Source organism: Rhea americana, unplaced genomic scaffold (genome assembly GCF_003343005.1).
Source record: "Rhea americana isolate MKP2758 unplaced genomic scaffold, rheAme1 scaffold_115, whole genome shotgun sequence".
In the NCBI taxonomy this organism is placed as follows: domain Eukaryota; kingdom Metazoa; phylum Chordata; class Aves; order Rheiformes; family Rheidae; genus Rhea; species Rhea americana.
Genome location: NW_028185206.1, coordinates 1557783 through 1575444, shown reverse-complemented (window position 1 = coordinate 1575444; position 17662 = coordinate 1557783). Strand labels below are relative to the sequence as shown.

Here is a 17662-nt window from a genome sequence, read left to right as displayed (position 1 = left end):
GAGCCGTGTGCCCTTGTGGCCGGGAAGGCCAATGATGTCGTTAGTTGCATGGGGAAGRGCATTGCCAGCAGATCGAGGGAGGTGATCCTGCCCGTCTACTCAGCCCTGGTGAGGCTATGTCTGGAGGACTGTGTCCACGGGTACTGAGCGAGCTGGCGGATGTTGYTGCCAAGCCGCTCTCCGTCATCTTTGAAAGGTCCTGGAGAACTGGAGAGGTGACTGAGGACTGGAAGAAAGCCAGTGTCACTCCAGTAGTCAAGAAGGGCAAGAAGGAGGACTCAGGCAACCATAGATCAGTCAACCTCACCTCCATCCGTGGAAACGTGATGGAACAGCTCGTTCTGGATGTCATCTCCAGACAGATGGAGGAAAAGATGATGATCAGGAGTAGCCAGCRTGGATTCACCAAGGGGAGATGCTACTTAACCAATCTGAGAGMCTTCTGTGATGGAATGACTGGCTGGGGAGATGAGGGGAGAGCAGTGGACGTTGTGTACCTTGACTCCAGCAAGGCTTTGGACACTGTCTCCCAAAACATCCTCCTAGGCAAGCTCAGGAAGTGTGGGTTAGATGAGTGGACAGTTACGTGGCTTGAGAAKTGGCTGAAAGGCAGAGCTCAGAGGGTCGTCATCGGTGGCATGGAGTCCAGTTGGAGGTCTGTGGCTAGTGGCATCCCCCAGCGCTCAGTACTGGCTCCCATCCTGTTCAACTTTTTCATCAATGACCTGAGTGCATCCTCAGCAAGTTTGCTGATGCTACCAAGCTGGGAGGAGTGGCTGACACGCCTGAGGGCTGTGCTGATATTCAGAGAGACTTGGACAGGCTGGAGAGCTGGGCAGAGAGGAACCTCCTGAGGTTCAACAAGGGCAAGTGCAGAGTCCTGCACCTAGGGAAAAATAACCCTAGGCACCAGTACAGGCTGGGSGCTCACCTTCTGGAGAGCAGCTCTGCAGAGAAGGACCTGGGAGTGCTGGTGGATGACAAGTTGACCACGAGCCTGCAGTGTGCCCTTGTGATCAAGAAGGCCAGTGGTGTCCTGGGCTGCATTAGGAAGAGTGCTGCCAGCAGGTGGAGGGAGGTGATCCTGCCCCCGTACTCAGCCCTGGTGAGGCCTTGTCTGGAGTACTGCACCAGTTCTGGGCTCCCCAGGACAAGAGAGACATGGAGCTACTGGAGAGAGTCCAGTAGGGCTACGAGGATGATCAGGGGGCTGGAGCACCTGCCCTATGAGGAACGGCTGCGAGAGCTGGGCCTGTTCAGCCTGGGGAAGAGAAGCCTGAGGGGGGATCTTATCAATGTGTGTAAGTACCTGAAGGGAGAGTGTCAAGGGGACGAGGACAAACTCTTTTCAGTGGTGCCATGTGACAGGACAAGAGGCAATGGGCAGAAACTGAAGCACAGGAAGTTCCGCCTGACCGTGAGGGGGAATTTCTTCCCTGTGAGAGTGACGGAGMACTGGACCAGGTTGCCCAGAGAGGTTGTGGAGCCTCCTTCTCTGGAGACATTCAAGGCCCGCCTAGATGCAATCCTGTCTAATATGTTCTAGGTGACCCTGCTGAGCAGGAAGTTTGGACTAGGTGATCTCGAGAGGTCCCTTCCAACCTTACTGATTCTATGATTCTGTGTTTTAGGTAGCCTTGCTTGAGCAGGAGGGTTAGACTAGATGATCCCTAAAAATCCTTTCCAGCCTTAACCATTCTGTGATTTTGTAATAGAACTGTCTAACCAAGAGTTAAGTGCTTTGGCATATTGATTGAAGTACAAGACTGTGTATGGCTTTGAAGGATACTGTTAACAGAGGCTTTCTGAAGAAGAATTTCAGTTCAGCACTAATGAATACTGTTTGTCGTGCTTGCWTTGAACTTTTTGTTGAATTTTTTCCAAATCTTCTCCTCTTCCTTGCCTCCAGTGTCCCCGTTCACTGTTAACATTTTTGAAGAAAGCAGGCATTTTCTTAACTGTCTAGTATAGCATTGCGTTAAGCTTCCGTAGTCTGGAAGAAAGGGCTGCCTGCATTCTCCCTTATGGTGCTAAGTACTTGGAGATCTTGGCAGTGGGTAGTAATAGTGAAGGATCGTACTATGGTTTCTTCCATTTTAATCCAGCGGCTCTAGAAGAGCTACTGGGACTCTGAGTAATGTCTCAGAAATGTGAAGCTATAGTAGAAAAACTTTAAATTATCTGATTGTCTCCGTTGAAGACAAAACAGACCTTAGGAGTTAAAAAGACTAAAGATCTTGCATATAAGTTACAGTTCTAAATCCTTTTGTTTACCTCCTGTCACCATTGTAAAGCATCTTCTAATTGCACACACACACAAAACTAGATTTAGTGCCTACACTGGACCCCACAGTAAGTTGCTGTATGTGTGTTTGTTAACATGTGYTGAAAGATGTCTGCAAGTCAAAAACAAAACAAAACAAAACTTAAAAACTGTGGCTGTAAATACATTCTATGAGGACAATGTTTCAGGTACTACTAAGGCCTTTGTAGTGTCAAAACTGTTTTTTTTTTTCCCTGTAAGGTGTTTCAGAACTGTATACTGTTGGAAGATGTGAGGTGCTGAGTTGGTTCTGAGTTTCAGTGGTCTGCTGAGAAACATGCCAGCAGGGTAAGGTGACTGCCTCCTCTGGCACATGTGGAAAAGCCTGGAAGGAAAGGAATTCATGCCTACTGTTTCCTGTTGGAGCAAGTGTGGCATAACCACCTGTAGGAAGCTTGTAAAATATGTTAAAATAATGGTTTCATTAAAGCTTTACTAGAAATGTGGAAGTTCTGCACCACAGCTACATCTACTAAGTGGGCCAGAGGCTTCCTTTCACACAGACCCACTTAATGACAGCACTTGGAAAATGTCTGAAGTAAATGGATACAATACCAAGCGTGCACACAAGCATTATTTGGGGTTATTTCTAGACTAGAAGGCTGTGCCATCTTCGTGAAAACAGCAGGAATATTAAGAGAAGTGAGTGACTAGTATATGTGTTTCTGYGACATGCATTCCTAAATCAAACTTTAGAATCCTACAACTGCAGGAGTGAGGACAATCTTCAAGGTATTTATGCATTTAAGGAAGGTAATAGCTACAGAAGTGAAAGTGTTTTCCATGAAAATATCTGAGAACTTAAAACAGCTCAGCATTGAATGAGAACTACTCTTTCTCATGGGATTCAGGTGGGGTGCAGTAGAAAACTGAGGATAAAGCTTGTAGGTTAGTCTAAAAATGTAAAGCTAGAGCTATGCTTTTCAGTGTTGTAGCTGGACTATGTTGTATTCCTGAAACTTGGTGGTGGGGGGGAACCTCACAACGTAATACCATGAAAGTTTCTAGCATCTCCTCAGCTTCATTATCAAGCTTTTAATTCCATAGTGGCTTAGGTAAGAGTGCCCAAAATATGTAAAACATGCTATTTTTGCAGGAAAATTTTTGGACTTTTCTTCTGAACTTACTGTATTGCCTTTCCTTTTATGTTCCCTATATAGATCAGAGCCCAATGCCTTTTCTGTGCCAAGGCATTGACAAAGTCTAGAGATCATAGTATTTTTTTCTATATTTCAGTATATAGACAGTGCATCTTTCACTGCCTTTTGCTATTCAGTTGGGAATATCAAAGTCAAATACCTGTTCTCCTATTGGATGTCGGGGCTGCTGAGTCTTATCCTGTCAGCTTTAAAGTCCAAAGTGATTCATATATCCCAATTTTTATCCAATTTATCCATTCAAACATTAGACAGAAAACTTTTCTGTGAATAAGTGAACAAGACTGTGATCTACAAATGACTTAAAAGATAATCTTGGACAAGGAATTGTGATTATTGTGAACATGATTCTGCATCATACAGAAGTGTAATTGACAGAATAGCTATTTTAAAAACTTTTTAGATTTTAAATTATACGTCAAGCATTTTGAAAGGATTTTTCTTTCTAATACGCAGAAGATTTAAAAGATCATTTGTTCCACTGAAGATTTGTCAAACTTGTTTGTACAGTTTATTTTTTCCTTATTATTAAAATACTGTTTTGTGCTCTATAACTGCAGATTCGGGTCTGAGCATATAATTAGGAGTAATAAGACCTAATGRGTATTATGAAATAATGCTTATTTCTCAAATTATGAAGTGGGATATGAGACTGTTTTGATAAAATGCCATATTATTAGGCCCATGGTTAATCCATATAGTTCAATTCAGCAAATAAAGGAAAACATCTCTGTAAACAGCTGTCTGTCATTTTAATTCAGAAAAACAACTTTTTTGTTGAAGCTTAATTTGCCAATTTTTAGAACTCTGTGGTAATTTTTTTTTTCCAAATTACTCAATTGTTAAATTAGGTTCCTGTTCTAAATATTCCTCTAAAACTGTAAATTTCAGACTGTTTTCCATCTGGCTGTTGATGCTTCCTTGGGTGTAATTTTGCAAATGTTCTTGATGTTATTTAATTCTGAATGTCTTGTTCTAGAGCAATACTGAATTTTCTGACTATAAGGATGAGTAAGAATGAGAGATTGCAGAAGGTTTCTGTCTGGAGCAAAATGGTAGGAACTGTGATACTTGTCTGATTCTTGTGGTATAGGTCAAGCAGAATTACTAGAATTTTGTTTCATTAAAATTTAGCATGGGGAATTGAGAAACTGTGTTTTTTCTGGGATAGAATAATGATCTTATCTTTTTCCTGATTCTGCTCTTGAGTGTTAGTTTCTCCAAAAAAAAAAAAGTCTTTGCGGAGGGTTATTTATGTTGAGCATGAAATCATAGTGATTGTTTAAATGCTTGTACTTTGGAACTGTTGCCCACAAGCTACTACTCTCATAAAATAGCTACTTACCTTAATGTGTCTTCAGTTTCTAGAATATAAAAATTGAGATTGTTTTTGTTCTTTGAAATTGTAGATAGTTCTCCTGTGTTCTCAGAATAAAAGTGTCGTTTCCTTTCACGTCCTTAAATTTCTTAATATGATTTGAATTTTATGACACTATAATACTGAGGCTGATAAACTTATTTCTTACTTTCTACAGTAAATTGATCCATTTTTCTCTGCTTTGACAGACTGGAGAATTTGCTTTTTCTTTTCATGCTTGTTCCAGCTGATGCTTTTCTTAGTATGTTGGATTAAAAATGCAGTGGCATAGTGTTTTTGCTGAGGATCACGATTACATCGAAGGTGGGTTTAAACACATGTATTAAAAAAGCATAGCAATTTTGACTAAAAAAGATTGTTTAAGAGATTAAACTAGTTGCAGTTGTGGTGGGGGGGAAACTGATTAATGGAGGTTCATGATCCTAAGTCGGTGGTACCTTTTAGAAGTTGGAAGGCTGGTCGGGAACATGATCTGACTTTTATTTTCGAGTATTTTAGAGTTGTTTAGGCAAATTATTCTGAAAAATATGTTGAAAATCTATAGAAAGGATGAGTGGGACTCTAGGGAAAGGTAATACTCTTAATTCTTTTTGTATGCTGTGTAACAAGGAGGAAGGAAATGCCAATAAAGCTAAAGGAGCTTCTGTTAGAGAGAGGAAAGTAGTCATGTGTTATGGCTGGGTGGTCCATCCAGGGAATGTGTGAGCAGTTAGCAAACAAGTATATGCAAGGGMGAATCTGAAACAAAGATGTGAGAGGAATGGAACGTATTCAAAGCTTGACCAAAGTAGGTGTAATGCTTTTTTTGCTTTCCGATACTACATTTCCCACAGTACTTTTCTAGTGTTGCTTTTCCATCATAAGCAGTTGTAATTTCTGTAGATGTGTTATCTGCCTGAGCTGTTCTTTGTGACAGTGCGGTGGGAGTGAAAGTGGTTGCCAAGGCAGTCTGTCTGTAGTAAGAAAATGCTTGAGGAAACCCTGGGGTAGAACAGTGCTAGTACTTAAATGATTGAATCTTAGGGTGGTTGTTTTTGTTTGTTTGTTTTTTACATCCTACTAGCATTTTTTAAACTTACTTTATCATTTTATTCTGAGTTCACAGAAACCTGATTATTTTTACAAGTTTCTAGACCTCTTGTGGTGTTCAAGAAAGATAAATTCTTTTTGTGATGTTGCAGTCCCATTCAAAATTATGATTTTGAAAGTAAGTTGTGAGTTTGGAAATACTSTGTTGCATATCACTGTAAACCTAGCTGGCAGATGGGAAGAATGTAGCTACAGCTTCATGCCTTGTATCAGGTGCATTGCTGATACAGTTCAATGAAAAGAGCCACTTGCTCTTCTTTTCCTGCCTCTCCCAGTTGCTTTCTGGATATATTTTCCTGACATGGAAAGTGTGAGTATTTCCAGTTCACCCTGTGCAGGTTTATATTGTAAGACTTGGCTATTGTCAAGACATTATTGAAAGAGCACTTAGCACGTGCAAACTTTTGTGTTTTACTTTTAGCTCGGTGGTTGGCCAGCCAGTAGTATCTGCGTGCCAGGTTTCTACCTGTATTAAATCTGAGCTCTTCTCTGTGTTGGAGCGGAAGAAAATGTTGCCATACTTGCTTGTTTTGGAAACGTATAAGTATAAGGAAGTCAGGAGTGGATCTGACAGTGCAAAAAGAAAGAAAATTGAATGCATATTTCTGATACTAGAGCTCTGGATAGAGTGTACCTTAGAATATCTAACTCTGCTAAACTGTGTAATGTTTACAATAAAAACTGTGGTGAATTTTACCTCTGTAAGATATGTTGAGTATTGTTGTTCTCTGTCCAGCTGAAGCAGTGACTTACAGAAAAAGGAGTCAAGTCAATCAAATCATAAAGCATTTTAACTTGACTGCTCAGTGGAGCCAAACTGTTCAGCTCTCTGAAGCCTAGTTGAACATTTCACTTTTTCCTTGTTGATTTTCCTTTTTTGTTACTCTTCTGTAATTTGTCTTTAAGATACTGCTCTTAGTTGAAAGCTGCAAAGATGTTTTCTGAGAATACTACCTCTTATCCTTGCAGGACTCAACCGGGATGTACCTGTTCTTCACTTAAAGCTCTCCTTAGGATCTTTTCAGTTTTCTTTCATGTCTCTTCCAGCTATAGAACTAACCTTTGTGTGATGTTTTCCCTTCTTATCTTCCTCCACCCTGATTCTTCTTCAGCTGCTATTTGCCTAAGCTGAATATTTCTGTTGTCCTCTTCACACTTGAAGGAAACATGGAAACCTGATCCTATGCTATTAAATGAGAAATTTTGTCATTAGTTTTACTAGATACAGGATTTAGCCTTGGTGCTATTAATACTATATTCTTGCCATGGCATTGTTTACAGCCTTTGTCAGTTTAAGAATTTTCTGTTAATAGAATCCACATTCTGTTTGCCATTTTCCAGATTAACAAGAGTTGTTAAATGAGATCAWGGCTGGTGCCAATTCCTGTGCTGCCACACTGCAAACTTTCTGCACTCTGATAAATATGTTGCTGTTTGTTTAATTTTATTCTGTTTACAATACTTTAGCAGCCTTTCATGTTGTGGTGGTGTTTGAAAAAGACCAAATTAAATTACATTAATTGAAAGATAAGATTTCTGATRCATAGTATCAAATATTCACTTAAAAATCCAAATCTGCTTGATCAAAAGTCCTTGTGACATTACATGTTTGTAATTCTGTTTTAAAAGGCTGCTAAGCATGCCTGGCAAAACATTTCACTGTGAATCAGTTTTGCTTACAGCTTAAGAGTTCTACTCTCTTCTAAATGTTTAGATATGCTAAATGTAATACTTCCATCTGAGAAGATACTATGCACTTTGGTATTTTTAAGAAAAAAATGTTAGGTAAGTCTGAGTGCAGACATATCTATGTGCTATAAGAGGCAAGAACTTACAATTGTAGCCTAATTTTCTGTCTAAATTTAAGAAGCAATTAGAAAAGAGTCTGATCRTGACACAAAGAATTCAAAACACAATTTTAAATGTTCAGCCAGTATTTATTTTGCCTTTTTTTGCTAATGTATCTAAGAAAACATAGTTTCTTTCTGTTTTGCAGTCTTTGCAGTAATTTGTAAAAACAATAAGGCAGATATCAGAAGGCATATTCAAGAGTTCTAGGAGTTTTCAAAAGTAATAGCTCTTCTTGAGTAAAAATGGATTCCATAGTTACTTGTTGCTTTACAAAATAAAGCATTCCTGAGACAGAAACAGAGTGGATTGGTTTAAAAATTATTTTGAGAATCGGTCTCCTGTAGCTGCTTTCTCATAGTACCTGGAGAAGTTGCCCTGGATTCCTAAATGTTGTTAAAATCCTCATCTCATCCGTGGTTGCTTTCTGGGTCTGGCAGAGGTTTGCAGTATTTTATCTGTGTTTTACTTTCAAAGTAGACAAAAGTTTTGTGTTCTAGTGTGTGGAGGATAGGAAGGTATTCCTATCCAAGTAGTTATTTTGGATCATAGACTCAATAATGATTCTTCGTAAAATGATGTCTAGATGCTAGTCCAGACTTTTCAGCAAACTCTAATTAGAGATGTGTCTGGCTTGTGAGTATGGTGTCTCAGGTGTATATTTGAAGAAATTAAAAAAATGTACAGATTTATATGCAAAAGGTTGTGAAAAGAAGTTATTGTGCTTCTTGGCATATAGAGAAAATAAATATTTAAACTTGAGAAGAACTGATCCAAGTTGTACCACAAACGTGTGTACAGTGCTTGTTCCAGTCTAATTCAGATAAGAATGAGTAGTATTTAAAACTTACCCTACAGCAGTATTTGTATTGTGTCCCCTCTTCTAGTGTATTGGTGCTTGAGCAAATGAACTTGGGAACACAAATAGTTATCATGATTATTGGACAATTTTCAATATTTTTTTTAAGGTGATAAACTTGAGTTGTGTTCTCTGGGCCTGTTAGTTGTTTGTCGTGTCATCCATCTGGATTGCAAGCAAGTAACTTCCTGCCAACAGTTTCGGTTAAGAGGTAGTGAAACCACCAGTATTTCTGGGATCACTTTAGAAAAGATAAAACAAAAAAAATAAAAGCACCTGGTGTTTTTATCTGCATTAATGGTTGCAAAATTGTTGTTAGACCTACAGTGCAAGTGCCATTGGTGTTAGTTATGTCATGTCCTGTACTAAGCAGTGTGATTGAAATGTAAGAGATAGGTAGAACATCCCTAGAAGAGTAATAAAATCCTAAAATAAGGCTACTTAGCCATTTTTGGTTACAATCTTAAGGAAATACACTAAAAATTTAGCAAAGTATTTGTATTTTTGGAATAAAGCGGCCTTAGCTTTTGCCTTTAGATAGTGTGATCTTCCTCTCAAGGCTGGATCAGCAGGAGTGAGGTAGTGTCAAGTGATGTTTTGCAGAATTCAGTGCGTTTCTGATGGTGTTTTAGGGAAATGTATGTTACTGTAATTTTCTTGGGTTTTGGTCAATTCAGCTAGTACATTATTAGTACAATTTGTGCAATCAAATAGTTTAAGGTAGCTAATCAATATATTAATAGCTCAATATTGATAGCTAATGATTAACTAACAGATTGCCTTGTAAAGACTGCAAATTGAAGTTTGGAAACAGCAGAATTTAAACTAACTAATGCAGCTTTTATTTCATTCCTTTTACGTAGACCTTAAGATAATCTGTTTAATTACATGGTCAGATGTTAATTTCTGTCCAGGACATTCATCCCTGACTGCCTCTGCAGAARATTAACTCTGTTATAATGCTGAATTAGAGACTTGTATGGAGGGCGTATGCTGTTTAATTTATTTGCTGCTTTGTAAGAATTGAAAKGTGTGTGTGAGGAAAGAGTTGGGGTATTTAGGAGAAAAAAAGATGGTTTCAAGGTAAAGTTAGATCACTGTTGCCGTGGGGAGCTGTGTSTCTGCCTCTGCCACATGATTCCTGTATAATGTTGGGGAGGTTTTGGGGTGCTCACTGATTGCTTGTTCCTTGTGTTCCAGATGATTTGCACCTTCAGTGTGTTTCCAAAATCTGGGATGTGACAGCAAAAATTTAAAAACCTRCTTTTGCAGCATGTTGTCGCTCGTGTTATCGTGACCAAGGCTAAAACTTACTGGCTCAGCGGTATTGAATGGTTCCATCTCTTTAGACTAGCTCTGGTACCAGTGAGCATCACAAAATCTGACAGAAGAGAGATGACAAGATCGGGGGATCTGTTTAAAAATTAAAAGCCTTTCTGCTTTTCTGATCTAGTGTAGGCCTGATTTCCTCCCCTCTTTCTCTCCAAGTTTGCATCATCTCTGGCTGTAGTTTCAATCCTACTAGTGCTTTCTGCAGACATACTTGCCTGGTTGCTTCTTCTTTCACACTGTTACAGGCTGATTTTGCAGTTTGAATCCTATTGCACACTAGATGTGTGTGAGGAYGGAGATTTTCAATTACTTTGAAGAGATGGATGAATTGTGTGTTCAGCACTTGAAAGCGCAGCAGTGCTCAAGTATTCTCAGTGTAATAGGGTTCCTTGATGTTTATTCTGACAATCTACATTAGTAAGTGTGTGAGTTAAACATTTCAGAGATCTATAATTTGCCTGAATTTCTGATGTTCTCTCTTTTTTTTTTTCCCTCCACACAAACAGCAACATCTTCTGATTTTAGAAATTAACCTTTCAGTTAAGTCAGTAGCCTACATTGAGAGATGAGGATGCTAAAACAAGGAACAATTGAYATAGTCTTTAATGTTAAAAAATAGCATATATTTTCTTCAGTTTCAAACAGGTAAACCTCTTGGGCAGAATTTCTTACTGGAGGGCTGAGGTAAACATGCAGCATGGTACACTGTACCTCAGGTGGTAGATGTTAAACAAATTTATTAAAAACAAACAAAAACATCCCTGAACTAGCATCCAATAAGGAAAAGTATCAGATGCATATCAGAAGTGGTGTTACTACAATCTTGAGTATATAAAGATGAAGTAAAGTATATAGATTGCAGCCTTTCATACTGCAAAATAGATAGTACAATTATATTTTACTTTCATTTGCATGCTTAGCCTTGGTTTTTGAAACAGTTTTGAAAGGTGGAACCTAAGTTTGTGCAGTCACTTACTAACTATCAGTGATACTCTGTCATGTAATTCTGTCAGTCTTTGAGGGGGTTGGTCCTCACTCATGCTCTGTACAAGGCAGCTGACATTTTCATTCTGGACAAGAGATCATAAACCATGCAGTTTCATTCTCAGGATTAGCACARAGATTAAACACTGCTCTGTATCCACAGCTGTATCTTGCTGTCTTCCCTGAACTTCCCTTTATTCTACTTAAATATCTCAGATGCAAGCTTCTTACCTATTCTAAWTTTTTTATGGTAATTAGTGGATAGAATTTTCTCTGACACTTCTAAAAGTTAAATGACACCCAAGATAATGCTGTAAGTTCAGCAGTTTAGACTGTTTGAGACAGAGGAGAAGAAGAAGAAAATGTGTCATCTTCCAGTGTCACTGCGTGGCTTACATTTAACCATGTGTTCTTCATAAGAAAGTTGACTCCTGAGTTCTCCTCTCAACTTTATCTAATGATGCATAGCTTTTGTGTCAAYACACTTCTGCCAATTGTTTTGTCAGTGACTTCAGATTTTTCTTAGTCACTTTTTTCCCCTCATATGCAGAAATGCTACTTCTGACATTCAGATCTTGAATTTTCCACTTCAGAAGAGATTTGTTTTTCAAGAAATGTCATGTGTTGTGGGGATACACATCTCACTGCTGCTTTGCAAATCATGTCTATTGAAACAGACTGTGTTTTCTAACAGTGATAAAGGGATGCATTACTGCTCTCTACTTAACTATTGTTATTTTTTCCAGTTAGCATCCTTTCTCTACATTTTCTGAGTAGAAGTGTATTGCAGCTTACTATTCTGAAATGGGAGTACTTCTTGTATACTACGGACATGTTCTCTTAATTCTCTTCATATTTGTCCTCAAATCAAATGTCTATGCTTTTTGTGATGCTTTAGGTATACATCTGAAACTACTTCTTGAATGCTTTTGGGAAATACTATTTCATTTCATTGTATTTCCACTTTGTCCAGTAGTGAGTCTGGTTCAGTGTCTCTGTCAAATATTGAAACAAATAAAGCCAGTCTTGCTTTATTTGTCAGTCTTAAAGTTACTTAATATTTCATTGCAGTTGCAGTACATAGTTTTTTGTAATGCTATTTCTGAGGGCTTTTGGTAGGTCTGAAGGTCTGCATAGCCTGTATAAGCAAGTCTTTAGGCTTTTAGCACGATGCTGCCCTCTAGTGGGATAATGTTGAGTTGCAAAAAACTATTCTTTGTCAGTGAACAATAAGCTTTAATTAAACACATGACGCATGATAAATAGTGTATGTGTGTACTTGTGTAGTAATTACATGAAAATAGAAAAAAATGAARAAGCTTCCACTATCACTTATCTATCATGAAAAAAAAAGATCTTCAATTCTGTTTAAATAAAATGAATATTGTTCTGTAACCATTCCAGATGGTTGTTCTGTAGAAGATGAGACAAAAGTTCTCATTGAAAAGGATTTCATTCAGGGGGTGATAGAATTTCATTCAAGGGCTTTTTAAAAGCTGATAGTATTCTGTACAAGTCAGCACTATGTGCAGAATATCTAAATCCTCATCACACATTGTTCACTTCTGTTTGTTTTTGTTCCTTACTTCAAAGGGAACGCTTTCCGAGTGTATTTTTTCTTTAAATCTGTGATTAATGTGAATACATTCTGTTTAATTTTAACATTCTTGAATTTGTTGCATATCTGCTGCATTTGTTGCTTTATACGCTAAATGAATGGAAGTGCTGGGGGTTTGAAAGACGTGCTGTACTGACAGGAATATATTATCTTAAAGTCTTCGAGTTTTTGAGGGGTAAAGAAAGGAATTTTTGAAATTTCAATTAACTGATGGAATGTAAAGGCTAAAATAGGGAAAATTGAATACAAAATATAAAATTTCAGAAGGAAGCAAAAGTCTTTACTATAGCCAGAATAGAATGGGAGGTGATTAGTTGACTGGGTATTCTAGTTTGCAGATCCTAGTTTGGATAGATGAGAGTGGTTTTGGTAGCCATTTGATAGGCTTAAAGAATGGGGAAAACTGTAACAGCTGAATTTCAGAAAATATTTTTTAAATGGAAGAATAAGTGACATAACTTCTGAAATTAGGTCCTACTGGCTTCAGCATAGGGATTTAAATATGGCTTTAACTCCCAAACTAACATATTTTTGCTGTTTTTTAATTCTCATTTGACCTTTTTCCTTTGGGGGGTTTCATTTTTTTTTTTACTTTTTTAAATCCTTTTTGAAGGACACAAAATTAACCTGTTATATCCCCTGTAGTCTGCTGTGTTCTCAGAAGGGGAGTAGTTTGCAGTCATGTGAAGCTGGCCCTGAAAGATGTGGAAAGCATGCTCTTTGTATAACTTCCTGTTATTCTCTGGACCTGAATWTATGTTCATAGGAGAATCATTCCTGCATTAATAGTACAGAGGGTGGTGAGGGGAAGGGTACTATGGAATTATGTGCAGAAGCATTAACATGAAAAAAACATACAAACAAAAACTTAAGAAGTCCATCTTCAAATATTGACTATTTARAAGTTTGAGAGAATATGTGATGGGAGGAGTTTGGTGGTTGCAGAGAGGCATATATCTACATTAAGTCAGCTGCTACGAATTTAAAGAAAAGAAGTGGAGAAAGTATGACTTAGTAGAGATCGATGGCTTAATACTTCATCTAGGAAGTTGTTAGTGTGTGACACTTTATAGTAAACTAGCCTGCTTATTTCAAAGTGCTGCCTAACTTGCTGATCAGATGTTCTAAAAAAATTTTAGTAGCTGGCAAAAAGACTTGTAATGTTGCCAATAGCTGGTAAGTGTTCTGTGTATACCATGCATTGCTGGGGAAATTTGACTGCTGCATCTAGGTCTTGGTAGGAAAAAAAGCAGTCAATGGACTTAATTCTCTGGAATGAATGTTCTTGAAAGATAGATCACTGTCATAAATCATAGATTGCTACAGATTTTTCAGAGTTAATAGACAAAACTTCAGATAATAGCACTTCAAAGGAGAAAGATTAAAAAGCTTCAAAGATATTGACAATGACATTGTCAAAATGTAATTCTTTTAGCTTATGACCAATAAAAGATATGCTTGAAGCAATTTCTTTTGAATATACTCTTCCTTATAGAGTGACACTTGCAAACTGAATACTGAGTGTGGAAACTAAAGAAAAAGGTTCAATATTCATACTAGTGCATGGTGCAAGGAAAACTGACAAAATGTTGTTGTGTCCAGGGTTCATCTAAATGTGACAAAGCAATTGTTTGAACAAGTAACAAAGATGTATGTGAGATGGATTATTGTTGCATTCTAGTATAATAAATGTAAAAGCTTCTACTCAAATGCTGAAGTGGAGTAGCACAATACATAATGARTTTTTTTTTCTGCAAACAGTATTAGTCCTCTGGTAATTAGGTTAAAAAGAGGGGATGTGAGAGATAAATGTAGCTATTTTGTTCTGTTAACTTTCCTTCTGTAAAGTTGTCTGTAACTATCAAACTATGAAGAACATGTTTTAGCTAATGCTGAAAGAGAATGTTGATCAAAATGTTGCCTGTATTATATACACTCCTTTATTTTCATGGAGACACTTAAATTGCTAGTGCAATTGAAGGGCAGATTACAAGATGTTATTACTTCTGTGCACTCACTGAGATAACCAACAGAAATCTGAAACACACAAAGGAAAAATGAAAACTTTTAGCAGCTTTGAAGCATTTCTTTGATACCTGCAGTTTGACTAGTTTACAATGCAAAGACTGAACTCCAGAAAGGAAAAAAAAGAACTGCTACAACCTAACTTCAAAAGCATCTTTATTTTTTTCCCTGTCCATTAAAATGGAAAAGACTTCAATTTCTGCCCGAGATGTACTGCTAGACATGGTTATGGTATTCTTCAGAACCGAAATATTAGAAAGCAGAAAATAAAGAAAAGCTAGGGATTCTTCTCATTTTTTTTCTTTTTTTCTTTTTTCTTTTTCTTCTATCAGTCCCAGTACTGTTGAGCTTAGGAAGCTTGAGTCAAATGTACTTTATCAGAGCAGTCAAAACAGTACACACTACCAGAAAAAGGCCCCCATAGGAAGATGGATATAAAGAGATTTTATAGCTTAACCAGTTGTCAGAGTTGTTCAGAGGTTTGAGTTTATTCTTGTTTTACTTGCAGAGTCCAAGGTTTTCCTTTTGGAAAACTAGTGTCTTWTTAATGAGATAAATACACTTAAAATGTGGGTTGTTTGTGTCAGCTGCATATGTCAGAGATGGCTTGCTACTTTTGGTTTTTGGGAGGAAGTAGTAACAAATCTGCCTCTTACTGAAAAACAGTGCAATTTGTTGCCATTTTCAAGAAATTTTATTTGTTTACAGGTGTCAGCTGCGATGCATGTTTAAAAGGAAATTTTCGAGGTCGCAGATACAAGTGTTTAATTTGCTACGATTACGATCTGTGTGCAACTTGTTATGAAAGTGGTGCAACAACAACAAGACATACAACGGACCATCCCATGCAGTGCATACTAACGAGAGTAGATTTTGGTAAGTGATAATTAATTGTGACCATAGCCATTTGCTACAGTTATAAGCATAATGTGTATTTTCTTATTTTTACTTGTTAAACACACTGAAAATTAGAACAAGTTTCCCATCTTCTAAAACCAGGCATATTCCCTTTGATCCCAACATACAAAAACTATTTTACATAGTTCTTTTTCTTTTAATATGATGCACAAGAGATTACTAGACTATTTCATATATTTGACAACAGCGACGATTTCTAATTAACTTCCAATTTAAAAGGTATAGGCAAATCTAGGCACTCCCCTGCCACCGGCACCTTCAGTATGCATTTTTTAGGATGTGCCATAATGTAAAATAAAATGGTGATGAGAGTTTAGAGGAATGTTATTTTATGGTGGCTTCTGTGGAAATGTAATGATAGACTGTATTGAATATAAAAGATYAGTGATGAAGACTTGCAAGTAGTCCTCTTGGGACGTGTTTAAAGTCCTACTAATTAAATATTGTTTCTGACTGTAACACAACCTCAATATTAAAAAAAGTTGCTTTTGTCCTCTTCTGTTTCACTAATTTCTGTTGTACCATATCATCTTTGAGAAGTGGAGTTGTAACTCAGGAGATACTTCTATGTCTAATCTTTATTTGAAGATATTGATGACATTGGGCATGTCTTTGTTCTTTATATTTGTTCTAAACTCATAGGACTGTTCTAATAAACAGCTTTTAATGATTCTAGCTATATTGTTCTGTAAATGTTGACCTCTTAAACACAACAGTTTCTTAAAAGCTGCAGTTTTATTAATTGTAGATGATTTCTTTACATTATTGGTTAAAACAAAAGTAAAATAATAGTGACATTGATTTCCTTATGAACTGAGAACAGTTGAATATACATACTATAGTTGCTTTCTCAAAACTGCCTTTCTGTGGAGAAGTCTTTCATTTTCTCGTAATTCTCAGGTCTCACCTCACCCTAGGAGTGCCAAATAATGACTTCAAAAATTGAAGCCCTGCATATCCAGGATTTGGAATGGAGTTTTTTAGTGCATTACCAGAAATGCCTGTGTGCGTTTTCATTTGCATATGTTTCTTTTTAGGCTTCTTTTTTTGTTGTTGTTCTCAATTACTAATGAGGTAAAATTATTTGTGTGACAGTATATTAATTCAGAGTACTAGTCATGGTTGGAAATGCACAGTTCAAAGTTATTTGGCCTCCAGTAATTTTCATGAATGTTGCATGTGGGGTAAAATGACAGAACTGCCATAAACATTAAGTGCTCCTCATGCATAGGAAAAAGAGGGCAGACATGTTTGCTGTGGAGCCTTAAGCTAACAGTAAATGATAGAACTTCGAATGTACTGAGACAAGGATTTTTTTTCCAAGTCTTCAGCTCTTAAACTCCTACCGTTTCGTATCACTTCTACCACTGAAGCCTAGAAAACATATTTTGCTTCTTAAAATTTGGATATTTTTCTTTTGGAATTCTTACTTCTCCTTATGCAGACTTATTTAAGTCTGCATAAAGAATCCAAATAGCTAGAAGAAGGTTTATACTGAAGTACTGGCATAAGCTCATCACAGTGCTCTCAGATCTACTTCTTCATTATTTACAGTTTTGGAGTGTAGGAAGTGTTTGTGCTACTGTAGCTTCCTTAATAATAATAAGAAGAAAACAAGTTCTTCTAGTGTTTTCATATGGCTTTGTATGTGAGCATTGTTCCCTTAGAAACAGTATTGGGGGAAAAAATATTGCAGCTCAACTCTCGAACTTCTTGTTTGATTAGAACCCTAAATCAAGAAAGAACACATGAGGGTGTAAAGAATAGAACACGAAAGAATACATCACCAGATTATGAACCACAGCAAAGGCTGACGACAGAGCACCAAAGTACAGAGAATCTTAGAAATTTATACCCTAGAGGATGAACTAAGAAATATTTACAAATACGTCATTTTTTAGACTTCAGGAAAGGTTGTGACCTCATTCTTAAAATGTCTTTGTTTTACAGTTCATTATGGAATGCAAGGCATAGCAGAATATGGTTTTTACTATATGTTGCAGTTACTTAGAGAAACTTCAGTAACTTTTCAAAGGGCTTTTATAAACCAAAAGATTATGTGACTCTGAGCCAAATTCAAAAATTTCTGAGCTAAGGAACTTCAAACTAGTTAGGACTAGTACAAAACCAC

General features: G+C 37.2%; 1 protein-coding gene across 2 annotated transcripts in view; it reads left to right on the top strand.

Moving 5' to 3' along the window:
- The window catches only part of KCMF1 (potassium channel modulatory factor 1), a 43139-nt gene that overhangs the window by 3000 nt on the left and 22477 nt on the right, over nucleotides 1-17662 (top strand). Inside the window, exons 1-2 of one of the 2 annotated variants that reach the window (XM_085317633.1) lie at nucleotides 5099-5161; nucleotides 15322-15489. In XM_085317633.1, coding sequence (XP_085173759.1) covers nucleotides 5116-5161; nucleotides 15322-15489 — 214 coding nt within the window. In that variant the 5' untranslated portion in view covers nucleotides 5099-5115. Of the gene's footprint in view, nucleotides 1-5098; nucleotides 5162-15321; nucleotides 15490-17662 lie in introns of those variants that run through there. The other variant, XM_085317640.1, reaches the window with a different exon arrangement.